General features: G+C 42.3%; 2 protein-coding genes across 3 annotated transcripts in view; one reads left to right on the top strand and one right to left on the bottom strand.

The window, feature by feature from the left end:
- abce1 (ATP-binding cassette, sub-family E (OABP), member 1) overlaps nucleotides 1–1,686 on the bottom strand; it is a 26,604-nt gene extending 24,918 nt beyond the window's left edge. The window contains exon 1 of the mRNA XM_039823075.1: nucleotides 1,551–1,686. The gene's annotated coding sequence lies outside the window, so the exon portion shown is untranslated. The remainder of the gene's footprint in view (nucleotides 1–1,550) is intronic.
- On the top strand, nucleotides 964–13,127 carry anapc10 (anaphase promoting complex subunit 10). 2 transcript variants are annotated; one of them, XM_039823078.1, is made up of 6 exons: nucleotides 964–1,055; nucleotides 2,708–2,822; nucleotides 5,547–5,637; nucleotides 8,012–8,132; nucleotides 10,861–10,914; nucleotides 12,759–13,127. In XM_039823078.1, the coding sequence occupies exons 2-6, from the start codon at nucleotides 2,708–2,710 to the stop codon at nucleotides 12,936–12,938; spliced, it is 561 nt and encodes a 186-aa protein (XP_039679012.1). In that variant the 5' UTR covers nucleotides 964–1,055; the 3' UTR covers nucleotides 12,939–13,127. The 2 variants fall into 2 exon arrangements, with proteins under 2 accessions (XP_039679012.1, XP_039679010.1); XM_039823076.1 differs by lacking the exon at nucleotides 964–1,055 and adding an exon at nucleotides 1,724–1,868.
- The last annotated feature ends 5,533 nt before the right edge of the window (nucleotides 13,128–18,660 follow it).

Below are 18,660 nucleotides of genomic sequence, written 5' to 3'. Positions count from 1 at the left end.
ATGTTAAATGCTGTTGTCGCATTTGTTTTTAAATGAATGAAATAAATAGAGGAAGGAAGAAAATAAGAGTTTACTTGCAAAACGTAATGAGCTAAATAATAGTTTTTCTCGATTATTCTGTTTTTGTGATCGTTGGAAGCCGAAAATCATAATCACGATTAAATTTCAATTAATTGCACAGCCCTAGTGAGACCTATAATTAGCAGCAACGCTTTCTTTAATTAGACCGGCTCTGTTATGCGCTCTATTGTGGGACATTTCAAGCGCTCTTGGGGGGCCCTCTGGTAGCCACGGGGCCCTAAGCAGACGCTTAGTTCGCTTATGGGTCGGGCCGGCTCTGTATCCATCTATCCATCCATCCATCCATCCATCCATCCATCCATCGATCTATCCATCCATCTATCCATCCATCCATCTATCCATCCATCTATCCATCTATAAATAATGGTGATATGCAGTTACCAAAGCTAACACACAACATCTAAAATGTAGAGGACAGTGTTCAGGCTCGAACCCACTCTGCTGAAGCAACACATTCACATTTTGAACAAAAACGCACAGCCTTTTGGCTTTAACAATGGGCTGCTGTGCCACAGATCCACTACAGTCCGCAGCCCTGAACCAGTCTCTACCTGATCGGGACTGCGACCCCCATTTAATGCAGATCCTAGTGGGTTTTTTCATTGCAAGGTCCCAGGAGGGCGAAATGACGTAAACTAAACTGCTGCAAACCAGTGAAGTTCGCGGTTCGCAGTGTTTTTTTTGCCAACGAGAGTGAGTCACACCAGACTCCGTTTAAAAGTCTGGCCTTTCAAGTTGTCGCCTCGCCACTGAACGTACATGTGGTGTTTTTGCGTGATCCAAGGCATTTAACTAGTCAGTGGCGTCCGCCTTCTCAACGCCGCGAATATTCACCACGAAGTAAAACATATATGCAATACAAATTGAAGGGTTAGTCTGTTGTTTCCATCTACAGCATCACAACTCTGAAACGCAACGTGACGGGCGGTGGCGAGCACCAAACTTGGATTTGTCCCTAAATAACGTGCCGATCAGTGAGTCAAAACATGGCCGAAATCATCAACCGGTCACGCATATTGACAAAACACCGTGACTTGTGACCGTGTGCGTGTCCGTGTGTGTTGGTGGGCAAGAAAAACTTTAATTGGAACATTATTGAACAGAATTTGGTGCAACATCCTTTTTTTGGTTAACGTTTCAAGGCAACTCGTAATGTTTGCGGGGAGAGCTACGTCAGTAACAGCAGCTGTGTTCAAACATACACTGTACGACTACCAATTAAGTCTACCTGTACATTAAGTTACGTTTAATCAGCGGTTAAAAACCCAACGTTACACTTGACGATACCGTTAAGCTAACTGCTAGCTAGCTACTAACAGTTAGCTAGCGGTTAGCTTCACGTTCTACGACGTTACCAACGGAGGCCCAGCACTTTGACAGCTGGTCGGTTGGGGGAACAACTCTCGTTTTTATGGCAATACAACCCCAGAAAAGGCCCCCAAATCCGGACCGATAAGTTAAAAACTCACCCCTATTCGCCTCCGGTTACCGGGCTTGTAAGAAAACAGACGAGAAACGACGTTTAGACACCAAAAATTGCGGGTGAAACTTAAGTTTTTTTCCCAGCAACGTGTTCTTCTCCTGGAAGCCGGCTGGAAAGATGGCGGGAGCAACGCAAACAGAACGCGACACGGCGGTGCTGGTGACGTAACTCGAAAGCGACTCACAAAAGTGAGAGATTCGAAGTGGCTGCAGCAAAAACAAAGCGGATTTGAACTTTAATTGTGTCCAACGGCCTCATCTGATGCACTGACACACAGTATTGGAGACTTGTACTACCCTTACCTGTACGTGTTACTCATATTTATATCGTAAACTAAGTTTTAGTGGCTTTGAGACGGTCTAACAGTCGAGAAAAAATTAGCTGCTAACAGCTAACCAGAGCTCACCACTAAACTGCGCTAAAACGTTCGTTAAATTTACTCATGTTTACTCGCACATTGATATTGCATGACTTGTAGAAAACAACTAACGACCCATTATTAAAACGTAGTGGTCCACTTTTAAAATTAGTTTAACATATCACAATGTTTTGATATCCACAGAGCTTCCATCCTTGAAATAGCCACGATCGGATTTACCATAAATTTGGCACTTAATTCACATTTTCTATAAATAAGATGCTACCAGATGTGTCAAATTGTATGCCGAATTTCCCCAAGAAAGTACCTTTTGAAACTCATAAGCTCTTAACTCAGATTCTGGCATTACTTAACATGTTTAATGTACAAATAAACGTCAAAATGTTGAAAATGTGAAGGGAGTTTGGCATTGCGTTATTGACTTCTGAAAACATTGCATGCATGGATAAAATAACTAACAACTTATTATTGCAACGTTGTGGTCCACTTTTTAATTCAGTTTAACGTATCATACCCTCTCCTTCAAATAGCTGTGATTATATTAACCACAAATTTGGCCCAAAATGTAACTGTTAGATGTGTCACTTATTTGCCGATTTTCCGCTAAGGATCCATTAGTGTCTTATAAGCTCTCCAATGTCATACATTTACATCTTTTAATATTCAAGCAAACGTCAAAATTATAGATTTTTAAAGGGAGTTTGGCGTTTATGTTGCTCAATTCTGAGAACTTGTGTTTTTTGCCTTTTCTCCGTGGTTGAAAGATGGCCACCCCGAGCAAGACGCCACCCGGCGCCGACCCGAAGCAGCTGGAGCGGACTGGGACGGTCCGGGAGATCGGCTCCCAGGCGGTGTGGTCCCTGTCCTCCTGTAAACCGGGTCAGCCCCAAAACCTAATGGACTGTGTGTGCGTGTGCGTGTGCGGAGGTGGACAGAGTTAAAAAATATTCTACTTAAGTAAAAGTACTATTACCTTGATTAACTTGTACTTAAGTACAAGTTAGGGCTGGGCAATATATCAATATTAGGGCTGGGCAATATATCAATATTAAATCGATGGGATATGACGCTAAGTATCGTCTTAGATTTTGGATAGACTACTTAAGTAAAAGTAAAAGTACGCATTTCAAAAACTACTTTAAACAGTAGAAGTAGCCGACACACCAAACCTACTCAGTTACAGTAACACCAGTATATGTAATCCGTTACTTTCCACGTGTGTGTAGTGTGTGTGTGTGTGAGAGTGAGTGTGTGTGCGCGCAGTGTGTGTGTGTGTGCGCATTTGCAGTGTGTAGCTGTGTGTATGTGTGCACTGTATGTGTGTGTGTGCATGCGCAGTGTGTGTTTAGCTGTGTGTGTGCGCATGCGTGTGCATGCATGCAGTGTGTGTGTGTGGTGTGTGTGTGTGTACGTGCATGCAGTGTGTGTCTGTGTGCGTCTGCGTCTGTGTGTGTGTGTGAGTGAGTGTGTGTGTGTGCGCAGTATGTCTGTGTGTGTGCATTCGCTGTGTGTGTGTGTGTGCATTTGCAGTGTGTGTGTATGTGTGCACTGTATGTGTGTGTGTGTGTGTGTGTGTGTGTGCATTTGCAGTGTATGTGTGCACTGTATGTGTGTGTGTGCATGCGCAGTGTGTGTTTAGCTGTGTGTGTGGCGCGTCGTGTACATCCATGTCGTGCATGCGCCGGTGTGATGATTGATGTGTGTGTGTGTGTGTACGTGCATGCAGTGTGTGTCTGTGTAAGTGTGCACTGTATGTGTGTGTGTGTGCATTTGCAGTGTGTGTGTGTGTATGTGTGCACTGTATGTGTGTATGCGCAGTGTGTGTTTAGCTGTGTGTGTGCGCATGCGTGTGCATCCATGTGCGTGCATGCGCAGTGTAGTGTAGTGTGTGGTGTGTGTGTGTGTATGTGCATGCAGTGTGTCTGTGTATGTGTGTGTGTATGTGTATCGTGTGGTATGTGTGTGTACGTGCATGCAGTGTGTGTCTGTGTATGTGTGTGTGTGCATCTGTGTATGTGTGTGTGTGTGTCTGTGTATGTGTGTGTGTGCATCTGTGTATGTGTGTGTGTGTCTGTGTATGTGTGTGTGTGCATCTGTGTATGTGTGTGTGTGCATCTGTGTATGTGTGTGCGTGTGTGTGTGCGTGTGTGTGTGTGTGTGTGTATGTGTGTGTGTGTACGTGCATGCAGTGTGGGTCTGTGTGTGTATGTATGTGCGTGTGTGTGGGTGTGTGTGTACGTGCATGCAGTGTGTGTCTGTGTGTGTGTGTGCGTCTGTGTGTGTCTGTGTGTGTGTGTGTGTGTGTGTGTGTGTGTGTGTGTGTACGTGCATGCAGTGTGTGTCTGTGTATGTGTGTGCTCGCGTGCGTCTGTGATGTGTGTGTGTGTGTGTCTGTGTGTGTCTGTGTGTATGTGTATGTGTTGTGATAGATCTGTGTGATTGTTAGTATTATTATTGTGTAATGCGTGTATTACGGTGTGTCTGATATTATTATGTGTTATTGGTTGATGATGATGATGATTATGATGATGTCGTTACATGCAGTGTGTGTGATCTTATATTGATGATATTGATAGATCTGTGATGATGATGATGATGATATTATTATTATTGATATTGATATTGGTGATGATATGCGTTACATGCAATTATTAGTGTGTGTCAATAATGTGTGCGATCTGTGATAGTCTATGATGATGATGATGATGATGATGATGTGTGTGTTGTATGTTGTGTGTATGTTTATTATTGTTTGTGTGTGTGTATCATTATAATCTGTGGTTTTGTTGATGATGTATTGATATTATTTTTTGTGTGATTTTGTGTATTATGTATTGATGATGCGTGCATGGTGTGTGGATGTGTGTAATGTTAATGTGATAATTATTGATATTTATTATTATTATTATATGCGTTGCATACAGTGTGTCTGATATTGATATGTGATGGTCTGTTATGATGTCGTGCATGCATGTGTATTTGTGTATATTAATATTAGTGTTGTGATTCGTCTATTGATAGTGTGTGTGATGTCTGTGTGTGTGTCTGTATGTGTGTGTATGTAATGATAGCGTATGTGTAATGATGTGTGTATGATGTATGTATATTATTATGTATTTATGATGCGTGCATGCAATGTGTCTATGATATGTATGTAATGTCGTCTATGTGATTATTATGATGTCGTGCATACAGTGTGTGTCTTAATAATGATGATGATGTGATAGTCTGTGTGTGTATGTGTATGTATGTATGTATTGTGTATTATTGTATGTGTGTATGTGTGTCTGTGTATTAATCGTGTATGTATGTATGTATTTATTATGTCGTGCATGCAGTGTGTGTCTGTTTAATGTATAATGCGTGTGTGTCTTGTGTGTGTGTGTGTCTGTGTGTTGTATGTAGTGTGTGTGTGTGTGTCTCGTCTGTGATAGTCTTTGTGTGTGTGTATTGTTATTGTTATTATCGTGTTGTGTGTGTGTCTGTGTGTATTATTGTCTTGTGTGTATCTGTGTGCGTCTGTGTGTGTGTGTATGTGTGTGTGTGTGTGTGTGTGTGTGTGTGTCTGATGTTCTCTGAACTCTGTTCCTCCCCCCCGACCAGGTTTCGGAGTTGATCAGCTGAGGGACGATAACCTGGAGACGTACTGGCAGTCAGACGGGTCCCAGCCCCATCTCGTCAACATCCAGTTCAGGTAACGCTCGGCCTGCCGCGGCTCACGGGGAATTTCAATTAATTAAGTTTATTATCAAAATCTGTGTTGCCCGTTCCCTAAAAGCCGTTACACACCGACCAGTCGGCAGTAAAGGTCAGTCGGACCGATCGGCCCCAGTCGGTCAGAAGTTCCTCAGAACACACGGAGCGAAGAGATGTAATCGTCTCCATAGCGAAGCAGCTATTCTGTGTTATCGTCCCAAAAATTAAAACCGGGCAGCAGATTGGATGGATCGTCACATGGGTTTGTTTTCTCTGGAAATTCAAAGCCAGACTGTCATAGTGACTTCGTTCAGAATCTGATCTCTATCGTAAAATAGTTAATAGAAAAACATGTTTCTGGAAACTTTAAAATAGGAAGTGTGTCTCTGCGTTGTTTGTTATGTGATGTGTTTGTTGATGTGATGATGATATTGTATTATTGATGTTATATTGTTTTTTTGTTTTGATTGTGATTTTGTTATTGATGATTTGTGTGTGTGTGTGTGTGTATGTTGTGTGTTTGTGTTTTGTGTGTTGATGATGTGATTGTGTTGATGATGATGTGTTATTTGTTGTGTGTGTGTGTGTGTGTGTGTGTTTTTTTGTTTATTATGTGTGTTGTTGTATTGTGTGTCTGTGTGTTGTGTGTCTCTGTGTCTGTGTGTGTGTGTGTGTATTTGTGTTGTTGATGTGTGTGATATGTGTGTGTTGTGTGTGTGTCTGTGTGTGTGTGTGTGTGTGATATTCTGTCAGTGTGTGTGTGATTGTGTGTGTTGTCTGTCAGTGTGTGTGTCTGTTTGTGTGTGTGTGTGTGTCTGTGTGTCTGTCTGTGTTGTGTGTGTGTGTGTGTGTCTCGTATGTGTGTGTGTGTGTGTCTGTCTGTCTGTCTGTCTGTGTCTGTCTGTGTGTGTGTGTGTGTGTGTGTGTCTGTGTGTGTCTCTGCGTGTGTGTGTGTCTCTGTGTGTCTCTCGTGTGTGTGTGTGTCTCTGTGTGTGTGTGTGTGTGTGTCTCTCTGTGTGTGTGTGTGTCTCTGTGTGTGTGTGTGTGTCTCTGTGTGTGTGTGTGTGTGTGTGTGTGTGTGTGTGTCTCTGTGTGTGTGTGTGTGTGTGTGTGTGTGTGTCTGTGTGTGTGTCTGTGTGTGTGTGTGTCTGTGTGTGTCTCTGTGTGTCTGTGTGTGTGTGTGTCTCTGTGTGTGTGTCTCTGTGTCTGCGTGTGTGTGTGTGTCTCTGGCGTGTGTGTGTTGTGTCTCTCTGTGTGTGTGTGTGTGTGTCTGTCTGTGTGTGTGTGTCTGTGTGTGTGTGTGTGTGTGTGTGTCTCTGGGCGTGTGTGTGTGTCTCTCTCTGTGTGTGTGTCTCTGTGTGTGTGTGTGTGTCTCTGTGTGTGTGTGTCTGTCTGTCTGTCTGTCTGTCTGTGTGTGTGTGTCTCTGTGTGTATGTCTCCGTGTGTGTGTCTCTGTGTGTGTGTCTGTCTGTCTGTGTGTGTGTCTCTGTGTGTGTCTGTCTGTGTGTGTGTGTGTGTGTGTGTGTGTGTGTGTGTGTGTGTGTCTCTGTGTGTGTGTGTGTGTCTCTGTGTGTGTAGTTCCTGAATCTGTCTTCATTTCAGATCAACAAAGGTCAGTTTAACAGATATTCATCAGATTTTGAGAGACTCTAGTCACCTCATCCCGCTCGCCATTTCCAGGTGAGTCCCGACTGCCCTGCCGCCCCCCCCAGACACGGGACACACCGAACAGACTCGCGTCACCGACCTCGCCAGACTGTCCCACGGCCGATTATCGGCCTGGTGTGTCTCGGGAGAAGGAAACATGGAGGACCACACGTATTCAAAACCTAAATTTTAAAAAAAATCTCTTCTTCTTCGCCCAGATAAAAGAAAGAAGATATCATAATTAATTTAATAATTTATATTCTTTATTGCTCCCCAATGGGGAAATAACAATTTACACTCTGTTGTTATTACACACAAGCCTGAAATACACACACACACACACACACATGCACGCTCAGGTCCTTTTACGTGCACTAATGGAGAGATGTCAGAGCTAGTGGGCTCCTTGGCAGTGCACCAGGAGGTGAACCGGCACCTCTTCAGCTACCAGTCCACACTGAGACTTGAACCAGTGACCTTCCAACTCCCTACGGACTGAGCTAGTGCCACCCCTCCCCCAAATTGAAAAGAGCGAGAGACCGTCTTCTTGGAGCGTGAAGGCTACCGTAGCTGTAATACGTACCTTTAAACTGCAATCTTGATGCTCCACGCTAGACGGGGAGAAGTTCCCACACATTGGACCTTTTAAATGTAGGTCTGTCACCTCGTCGTCTGTGTCTACCGTCACTGATGCGTTTACATTTGTCCCGATTTGTTTTGTCCAGGAGGAGGACCACCGTGAAGATGCTGTGTATTTACGCTGACTATAAATCAGACGAGAGCTACACGCCCAGTAAGATCTCCGTCAGAGTGGGAAACAACTTCCACAACCTGCAAGAAATCCGGGTAAACAGCTCTTCACGATAGTATTATCGCTGCCTCAGGTTTTCACAACCGATCGAATCCAGGAAGTTGAATGCACTGCCGCTCTCTTTACGTTGTTCAGACTCTGTCGATTCTTTTTGGGAGCCTATGTTCCCACATTTCTAGGATTTTTCCCAAATTAAGCCCTATGTTCCCACATTTCCTTTTTCATAAATTTGTATCGGACTTTATCCCCCTAACCCTAAAAACATTTTGTGGGAGGATAGGGCTTAAATTGAAGGGAAATGTAGTAACACAGAACCTAATTTTAAGAAAAATCTTATAAATGTGGGAACATAAGGCCTAATTTTAAGAAAAATCTTATAAATGTGGGAACATAGGACCTCATTTTAAGAAAAATCTTAGAAATGTGGGAACATAGGGCCTAATTTTAAGAAAAATCTTAGAAATGTGGGAACATAGGGCCTCATTTTAAGAAAAATCTTAGAAATGTTTGAACATAGGGCCTCATTTTAAGAAAAATCGTAGAAATGTGGGACCATAGGGCCTCATTTTAAGAAAAATCTTAGAAATGTGGGACCATAGGGCCTCATTTTAAGAAAAATTGGAAATAGCTGGGCACATTAGTTTAAAGAAAAGTCTTAGAAATGTGGGACCATAGGGCCTCATTTTAAGAAAAGTCTTAGAAATGTGGGACCATAGGGCCTCATTTTAAGAAAAATCTTAGAAATGTGGGACCATAGGGCCTCATTTTAAGAAAAGTCTTAGAAATGTGGGAACATAGGGCCTAATTTTAAGAAAAGTCTTAGAAATGTGGGACCATAGGGCCTCGTTTTAAGAAAAATCTTAGAAATGTGGGACCATAGGGCCTCATTTTAAGAAAAATCTTAGAAATGTGGGACCATAGGGCCTAATTTTAAGAAAAAATCTTAGAAATGTGGGAACATAGGGCCTAATTTTAAGAAAAATCTTAGAAATGTGTGAACATAGGGCCTCATTTTAAGAAAAATCTTAGAAATGTGGGAACATAGGGCCTCATTTTAAGAAAAATCTTAGAAATGTGGGACCATAGGGCCTCATTTTAAGAAAAATCTTAGAAATGTGGGACCATAGGGCCTCATTTTAAGAAAAATCTTAGAAATGTGGGACCATAGGGCCTCATTTTAAGAAAAATCTTAGAAATCTGGGACCATAGGGCCTCATTTTAAGAAAAATCTTAGAAATGTGGGAACATAGGGCCTAATTTTAAAGCGCCCATATTCTGCTCATTTTCAGGTTCATAACTGTATTTTAAGGTTGTACCAGAATAGGTTTACATGGTTTAATTTTCAAAAAACACCATATTGTTGTTGTACTGCACAGCTCTCTCTCACTGCTGCAGATCCTCTTTTCACCTGGTCTCTGTTTTAGCTACAGAGTGAGACCTCTTTTCATCTTCTTCTTCTGTACTATCTTTGATTGCACTCGCACATGCTCAGTAGCTCAGATGTAGATCATGTCAGCTAGCTAACTCTAGAGACAGTAAAAGAAAGCCTGTTTCTCCAACTTTGGTCAGTTACAAGGCAGGATTAGCTGGGAGACTTCTAAATGAGGGCGCACATGTAAGTAGTTCTTTTGTAGATTATGGTGAACTTGTGTGTGTTGTAGCAGTGCTTTGCTATTGAGAACGATGTAGCATGCTAGCGTTAGCATGCTAATGCTAACGGTTAGCATGCTAACGAGCTAACGGTTGTGGTTAGCCAGCTCATTTCGGACTGTGACGTCACAGTCCGAGCCGATTTTGAACAGCTCACTAGGAGACTGAAAGCAGGACACATTCAGAAACTGTATCTCACTCAAAACAGCATGGATGGATTTTTTTCAAAGTGTGTATGTGTGTGGAAGCACCAGAGACACAAAAGAACACCCCAAATCACCAGAAAAAGTGATTTTTTCATAATATGGGCACTTTAAGAAAAATCTTAGAAATGTGGGACCATAGGGCCTAATTTTAAGAAAAATCTTAGGAATGTGGGAACATAGGGCCTCATTTTAAGAAAAATCTTAGAAATGTGGGAACATAGGGCCTCATTTTAAGAAAAATCTTAGAAATGTGCGAACATAGCGTTGTGGGAACATAGGGCTGACCCCGATTCTTTTAATTAATTAATTTATACTTTTATTAATCCCGCAAGGGGAAATTCCAATATTTTCACTCTGTTGTTATTACACACACATGCTCAGAACCTGTACATGCACTAATGGAGAGATGTCAGAGATGTTAGTTAGACGTCACTTGTATTCTTATATTATTAGAGCCTGACCGATATATCGGCCTATATTATAGTTATCAGCGTTGCAGAGTCCGTCCACCAGAGGGCGCTCTACAACCTCCCTGTTGGCAGCACTCTTCGATTTGACATATCTTAAGTTTGTATTTTTATACATTTTATTTATCAGAACTTTAATATATTTTGATGTTCTCTTGTGACAATAAAACAAACAAGTTTATTTTTAAACTGCGTTATCATATTATTCTAGTGATGACTCATAAATAACTAATGTAATAGGGAAATCTGGTTATGTTTTGTTATGCGTTTCTGGATTTAAAAATCAGATATCCTTTATCGGTCGGGCTCTAATTCGTATGTCTTCTATTTATCGTATTCCAGTTTATTTTAAAGCACTTTGTGATTTCTATCTGTGAAAAGTTGTATATAAATGAACTTACATAGTAGCCTCCTCCTCCTCCTCCTCCTCCTCTCTGCAGCAGTTGGAGATGGTGGAGCCCAGCGGTTGGATTCACATCTCTCTGATGAATCAGGTGAGAAGTACGGAGACATTTCCCTTCGTCTGTGTCCTTTGTTTACACGCAAACGGAGAATTTGTCTCTGAAAACGAGTCTTTCTAAAAACACCGGCCAGAGTGGAGATTTGGGAAAACTTTGTTTGTAAACTGAGACATGTAACCGGCCCTGCTATTCTATTAGACACTTTGTTTCACCCACCATGCCTTTAGGAGTTGCGCAACTCCACCTACCTATCCTGACCCAGACACACCACAGTGTCCCCATTCCTACTATATCCTCACTATGCAACGCAACCCCTACCCTTAACCTTAACCATCACAACTAAATGCCTAACCTTAACCCTTACCTAACCTTAACCATCACCACTAAATGCCTAACCTTAACCCTTACCTAACCTTAACCATCACAACTAAATGCCTAACCTTAACCCTTACCTAACCTTAACCATCACAACTAAATGTCTAACCTTAACCCTTACCTAACCTTAACCATCACAACTAAATGCCTAACCTTAACCCTTACCTAACCTTAACCCTTACCCTAACCTTAACCATCACAACTAAATGCCTAACCTTAACCCTTACCTAACCTTAACCATCACAACTAAATGCTCCAACCTAACCCTTACCTAACCTTAACCATCACAACTAAATGCCTAACCTTAACCTTAATCTAACCTTAACCATCACAACTAAATGCCTAACCTTAACCCTAACCTAACCTTAACCATCACAACTAAATGCCTAACCTTAACCCTTACCTAACCTTAACCATCACAACTAAATGTCTAACCTTAACCCTTACCTAACCTTAACCATCACAACTAAATGCCTAACCTTAACCCTTACCCTAACCTTAACCATCACAACTAAATGTCTAACCTTAACCCTTACCCTCACCTTAACCATCACAACTAAATGCCTAACCTTAAACCTTACCCTAACCTTAACCATCACAACTAAATGCCTAACCTTAACCCTTACCCTAACCTTAACCATCACAACTAAATGTCTAACCTTAACCCCTACCCTCACCTTAACCATCACAACTAAATGCCTAACCTTAACCCTTACCCTAACCTTAACCATCACAACTAAATGCCTAACCTTAACCCTTACCCTAACCTTAACCATCACAACTAAATGTCTAACCTTAACCCTTACCCTCACCTTAACCATCACAACTAAATGCCTAACCTTAACCCTTACCCTAACCTTAACCATCACAACTAAATGTCTAACCTTAACCCTTACCCTCACCTTAACCATCACAACTAAATGTCTAACCTTAACCCTTACGCTAACCTTAACCATCACAACTAAATGCCTAACCTTAACCCTTACGCTAACCTTAACCATCACAACTAAATGCCTAACCTTAACCCTTACCCTCACCTTAACCATCACAACTAAATGTCTAACCTTAACCCTTACCTTAACCTTAACCATCACAACTAAATGCCTAACCTTAACCCTTACCCTAACCTTAACCATCACAACTAAATGCCTAACCTTAACCCTTACCCTAACCTTAACCATCACAACTAAATGCCTAATCTTAACCCTTACCCAAACCTTAACCATAACCTAATTCTAACCCTAATCCTAAAACCAAGTCTTAACCCTCAAACAGCCCTTTAAACTTGTGGGGTCCAGCATTTTGGCCCCCACGAGGCTGTCGGGACCCCACAAGTATACTGGACTCCTGGTTATTGGACCCCACGAATATAGTTAAACAAGAACACACACACACACACACCAACGTACCAGTATAGACTTCAGGCCCCTTATTAAGCTAGGGCTCAAAGCTCTGCCAGGAGCCTCGGCAGTAACTAAAGTGTCCCTGTGTTGTTGTGTTAGCGGACCAACGAGCCAATCAGCACCTTCATGATCCAGATCGCGGTGCTCGCCAACCACCAGAACGGCCGAGACACGCACATGCGGCAGATCAAGGTCTACACGCCGGTGGAGGAGAGCTCCATCGGGAAGTTCCCACGATGCACCACGGTCGACTTCATGATGTACCGCACCATCAGGTGATCCCAGACCATCAGGTGACCCGGACTGCAGCGCCACGGCCGCTCGCCACGACATGCTAACACGCTGACTATACGGAGAAGTAGCTCAGACAACCACACTGTAAAAACATCCTCACTGTATTGTTTTTGTTGTTGTTGTTTTTTAAATAAAGTTGCCAATATTAAATATAACCACATTTAAAGATGTTAATAATGGGATGTGTGTGTGTGACTCTGTTGTTGACCTGGTTTTAAACTCTTCTTCTCAAGTTTTTTCAACATTTGTCGCCTTTTCCGTCAATTTTTTCGAAGTTCTTCCATTTGTCTTCCATTTTTTTCTCTCGCTTTTACTGAAGTTTCTCCAACATTTTTGTCGCTTTTACTGAAGTTTTTCTCGCTTTTTCAGAAGGTTTCGTCACTTTTGTCCCTTTTTTTTTTTCAATGATTGCTTGTGAACGTTGAATTAAATGTTTCTAAGCAACGTGGCTGCCACAGTGTGACTCGGTTGTTGTCTCTTCTTCTCAAGTTTTTCCAACATTTTTTACTTTTTTTGTCAATTTTTTCTAAGTTCTTCCAACATTTGTCGCATTTTCCGATTTCTTTCTCTGGCTTTTACTGAAGTTTTTCCAACATTTTCCGATTTCTTTCTCTGGCTTTTACTGAAGTTTTTCCAACATTTTCCGATTTTTTTCTCTCGCTTTTACTGAAGTTTTTCCAACATTTGTCGCTGTTACCGATGTTTTTCTCGCTTTTTCAGAAGGTTTCGTCACTTTTGTCCCTTTTTTTTTTTTCAATGATTGCTTGTGAACGTTGAATTAAATGTTTCTAAGCAACGTGGCTGCCACAGTGTGACTCTTTTGTTGACCTGGTTTTAGTCTCTTCTTCTCAAGTTTTTCCAACATTTTTGACTTTTTGTCAATTTTTTCGAAGTTCTTCCAACATTTGCCCCTTTTTCCGATTTTTTTCTCTCGCTTTTACTGAAGTTTTTCCAACATTTGTCGCTGTTACTGAAGTTTTTCTCGCTTTTTCAGAAGGTTTCGTCACTTTTGTCCCTTTTTTTTTTCAATGATTGCTTGTGAACGTTGAATTAAATGTTTCTAAGCAACGTGGCTGCCACAGTGTGACTCTTTTGTTGACCTGGTTTTAGTCTCTTCTTCTCAAGTTTTTCCAACATTTTTGACTTTTTGTCAATTTTTTCGAAGTTCTTCCAACATTTGTCGCATTTTCCGATTTTTTTCTCTCGCTTTTACTGAAGTTTTTCCCGCTTTTTCAGAAGGTTTCGTCACTTTTGTCCCTTTTTTTTTTTTCAATGATTGCTTGTGAACGTTGAATTAAATGTTTCTAAGCAACGTGGCTGCCACAGTGTGACTCGGTTGTTGTCTCTTCTTCTCAAGTTTTTCCAACATTTTTGACTTTTTGTCAATTTTTTCGAAGTTCTTCCAACATTTGTCGCATTTTCCGATTTTTTTCTCTCGCTTTTACTGAAGTTTTTCCAACATTTTTGTCGCTTTTACTGAAGTTTTTCCAACATTTGTCGCTTTTACTGAAGTTTTTCTCGCTTTTTCAGAAGGTTTCGTCACTTTTGTCCCTTTTTTTTCAATGATTGCTTGTGAACGTTGAATTAAATGTTTCTAAGCAACGTGGCTGCCACAGTGTGACTCTGTTGTTGACCTGGTTTTAGTCTCTTCTTCTCATGTTTTTCCAACATTTTTGTCGCTTTTTCCGATTTATGTACCGCACCATCAGGTGACCCGGACTGCAGCGCCGGGGCGTCCAGCCAGGGCTCCGGGAACGCCGCTCGCCACGACATGCTAACACACTGACCATACGGAGAAGTAGCTCAGACAACCACACTGTAAAAACATCCTCACTGTCCCTTGTTGTTGTTTTTTAAATAAAGTTGCCAATATTAAATATAACTACATTTAGCTGCCAACTTTTCCCCAAACCTTGGAGTGAGATTTGGTGTGGCGAACCCAAATTATTTCTACGTACAAAGCAAATGTCTTTGGCTCATTCAGCATCATTACTGTCAGGGTTTAAATTGTGATTGGTTATGTGGTGGGGCTCTCCCTAAGGGGGTCTGGGGGGATTTTTTTTTTTAAATAAACCATTAAATGGCTCTTTCTGCAGAGTTTTGTGCAAAGAAATGGAGAAATCGAGTCTTACATGATATGTGCAAAACTGCAAAATTTGCATTGTTGTAGTCTCAACAGGTTTTAAGGCATTTAGCATTTACATTACGGTTAATCAGTCATCACTTGATTACACATTGTATTATCTTGTTGTGATATAAGAAGTGAGCCACATGAAGAGACAGTGCATCATATGACAGTAGCAACAGCTGAGAAGATTTGGGTCTGTGGTGACCAGGTCCACCTCACACAAACTTCCTCTCCCATTCTCTCTCTTTACTACCCCCCCACACCCCCACACCCCCCCCCCCCCCCCCCCCCCCCCCCCCCACCCCCCCCCACCACACACACACACACACCACACACACACACACACACACACACACACTAATGGTTCTCAGTGTAGGGACCAGGGACCCAAAGTTAAATTAACATTGGTCTACCAAAGGGATCTACTAGGACCACTGAAATAGAATGAGAACCACTGATTTACATACATTCTAGTCCTTTAAAACTAAATAAATAGAAATAACCTTTTTTTGGGGGGGTACCAGGGGGACTGGTGGCCAAAGACCAAATCTCATTAGACTAGGCAGTGAGGGAAATTCATTCTTCAAACAAGGCCTCTCCCCACCAAAAGGTCCAGCAGAAACTAGACTGAAAAATACCAACAGCAAGACACAGCATGGCTCATTTTGTGCATGTGTTATATCACAGCCTTTCTCAAACTTGTTTTGTGCATTGTGCAAACATTTAATGTATTATTTACAGTTACATTTAGAGATGCACAGATCTGGCACAAACATCTGGACCAGTCACAGCTGCATGGCCTGGCAACCAAATGGCATCGGTTTTGTTTCCAGATTTTGTGAGGAGACATCATTTTGAGCATTAAACACTGGCTTTTTATCTACCCATTTCTACCCCTTTTCTATATCAATTAATGCTGGAAACAATTGAAAATATAGAAAAATAAGGCCCTCAGGCATTCTGTATTACTTTCAACTATTCTCTAGTCTAGTCGATCAACTTTTTCTAATTTAACATGTCTGCTGAGTCAACAATTTACTCTTCCCTCCTCTTTTGCGTCTTTTTCTGGGGAAGTAAATCTCTTTAAATGTGTGCATGTGGCACTTATTCATGTGAATCATACATTAAGTAATTTTAATTAATTTATAAACCCCTGGACTTCAATAGCTCAGATGTGTTACATCAGATTTTTTTACAACTTTGTGCAACGGTAGTGAACGGGGAGAAGCAAATTATTTTTTTATCCCGTTTGAATCGAGCCACGGATTACACATACGATGTTCGTCAATTTAAAAGATAAGTTTTCAACCGAAGAAAGTCTCAGTTAGCCGTAGGTTTGTCGTAGTACCACTAATGAAATAAAACGGTTTAAAGAGCTCCGTTGAGTTGTTACAAGAAAACAAGACAAATCAGTCAGACTGGGACCAGATGAAGTTGAGAGGAGAATAAATCTGGAGAGCACTAGAGGGAGCCAGATACACACACACACACACACACACACACACACACACACACACACACACACACACACACACACACACACACACACACACACACACACACACACACACACACACACACACACACACACACACACACACACACCTGGACACCAGAGGGAGAGACACACACACACACACAAATATATCTGGACAGCACCAGAGGGACACACACACACACACACCTATTACATATGAGGTGTTCAGGTCTACTGACCCCAGGGTAATAATTGTGTAATAATTGTAGGTGTTATGAGAACTTAACTGTGCCTGCTGTGTGTGTCTATGCATCTGTGTGTGTGTCTGTGTGTGTGCGTCTCTGTGCGTTTCTGTGTCTCTGTGTGTGTCTATGTGTGTGTCTCTGTGTGTGTCTATGTGTGTGTGTGTCCCTGTCTGTGTGTGTCTCTCTGTGTGTGTCTATGTGTGTGTGTGTCTCTGTCTGTGTGTGTCTCTCTGTGCGTCTGTGTGTGTGCGTCTCTGTGTGTCTGTGTGTGTCTCTCTGTGCGTCTCTGTGTGTCTGTGTGTGCGTCTCTGTGTGTCTGTGTGTGCGTCTGTGTGTGTCTGTGTGTGTGCGTCTCTGTGTGTCTGTGTGTGCGTCTCTGTGTGTCTCTGTGTGTGCGTCTCTGTGTGTTTCTGTGTGTGTGTCTCTGTGTGTGTGTGTGTGTCTCTCTGTGCATCTCTGTGTGTGTGTGTGTATGTGTCTGTCTTTGATGGTCTCTGTTGCCGTGGTAACCGAAAGTACTTCAGTCATTAAGTGTTGCTCTTAGTTGAATTACATTGATCTGTGTGTGTGCAGTAAACACATTTAATCTGGATTACACTCCACTACAGATGATTACACACACACACACACACACACACACACACACACACAATCGCTGTAACACACACACACACACACAATCGCTGTAACACACACACACACACACAATCGCTGTAACACACACACACACACACAATCGCTCTAACACACACACACACACACACAATCGCTGTAACATACCACACACACGGCCAACATGCACACCCACTCTAACATACACAGACACACACACACTATCGCTCCTAACACACGCGACTTGCGCACACCGCCAAGCACCCACTCTAACACACAGACACACACACACACTCTCTAACACACACACACACACACACACTCTCTAACACACACACACACACACACACTCTCTAACACACACACACACACACACACAATCCTCTCTGTCCTCTGATTCTTCCGGTCCCTTCTCTCTTTTCCTTTCCTATTGTTCATTTCCTTCCTCTCCTCTTTCCCTCTCCTCTCCTCTTTCCCTCTCCTCTCCCCTTTCCTTTCTTCTCTCCTCTTTCCTCTCTCCTCTCCCTCTTTCCTCTCTCCTCTTTCCCTCTCCTCTCCTCTTTCCCTCTCCTCTCCTCTCCTCTTTCCCTCTCCTCTCCTCTCCTCTTCCTCTCTCCTCTTCCCTCTCCTCTCCTCTCCTCTTCCTCTCCTCCCCTTTCCTTTCTTCTCTCCTCTTTCCCTCTCCTCTCCTCTTTCCTCTCCTCTCCTCTCCTCTTCCTCCTCTTTCCCTCTCCTCTCCTCTTTCCTCTCTCCCTCTTTCCCTCTCCTCTCCTCTTTCCTCTCTCCTCTTTCCCTCTCCTCTCCTCTCCTCTTTCCCTCTCCTCTCCCCTTTCCTTCTCCTCTCCCCTTTCCTTTCTTCTCTCCTCTTTCCCTCTCCTCTCCTCTCCTCTTTCCTCTCCTCTCTCCTCTTTCCCTCTCCTCTCCCCTCTCTTCTCCTTATTTCTCTTATCTTGTCGCCTCTTTCTCTCCTCTTCTTCCCTTCTCTTTCCTTCCTTACATCCTTTCCTTCCTTTGTCTTCCCTTTCTCCTCCTTTCCTTTCTTTTCCTTTCATCCTTTCCTTCCTTTGTCTTCCCTTTCTCCTGCTTTCTCCTCCTTTCCTTTCTTTTCCTTTCCTATTTAGCATTTTTCTGTATTAAATACATTTTCTTTTAATACATTAACTGTGGTGCTGTCAGTTAAACGTGTTATTAACGGCGTACATTTTTTTATCGTGAGATTAACGATCTTTTTGGCCTAGCAAACTT

The sequence above is a fragment of the Perca fluviatilis genome, chromosome 14 (assembly GCF_010015445.1).
Source record: "Perca fluviatilis chromosome 14, GENO_Pfluv_1.0, whole genome shotgun sequence".
Lineage (NCBI taxonomy): Eukaryota > Metazoa > Chordata > Actinopteri > Perciformes > Percidae > Perca > Perca fluviatilis.
Note: the sequence above shows the minus strand (reverse complement) of the source record. Positions and strands in the feature narration are given on the sequence as shown.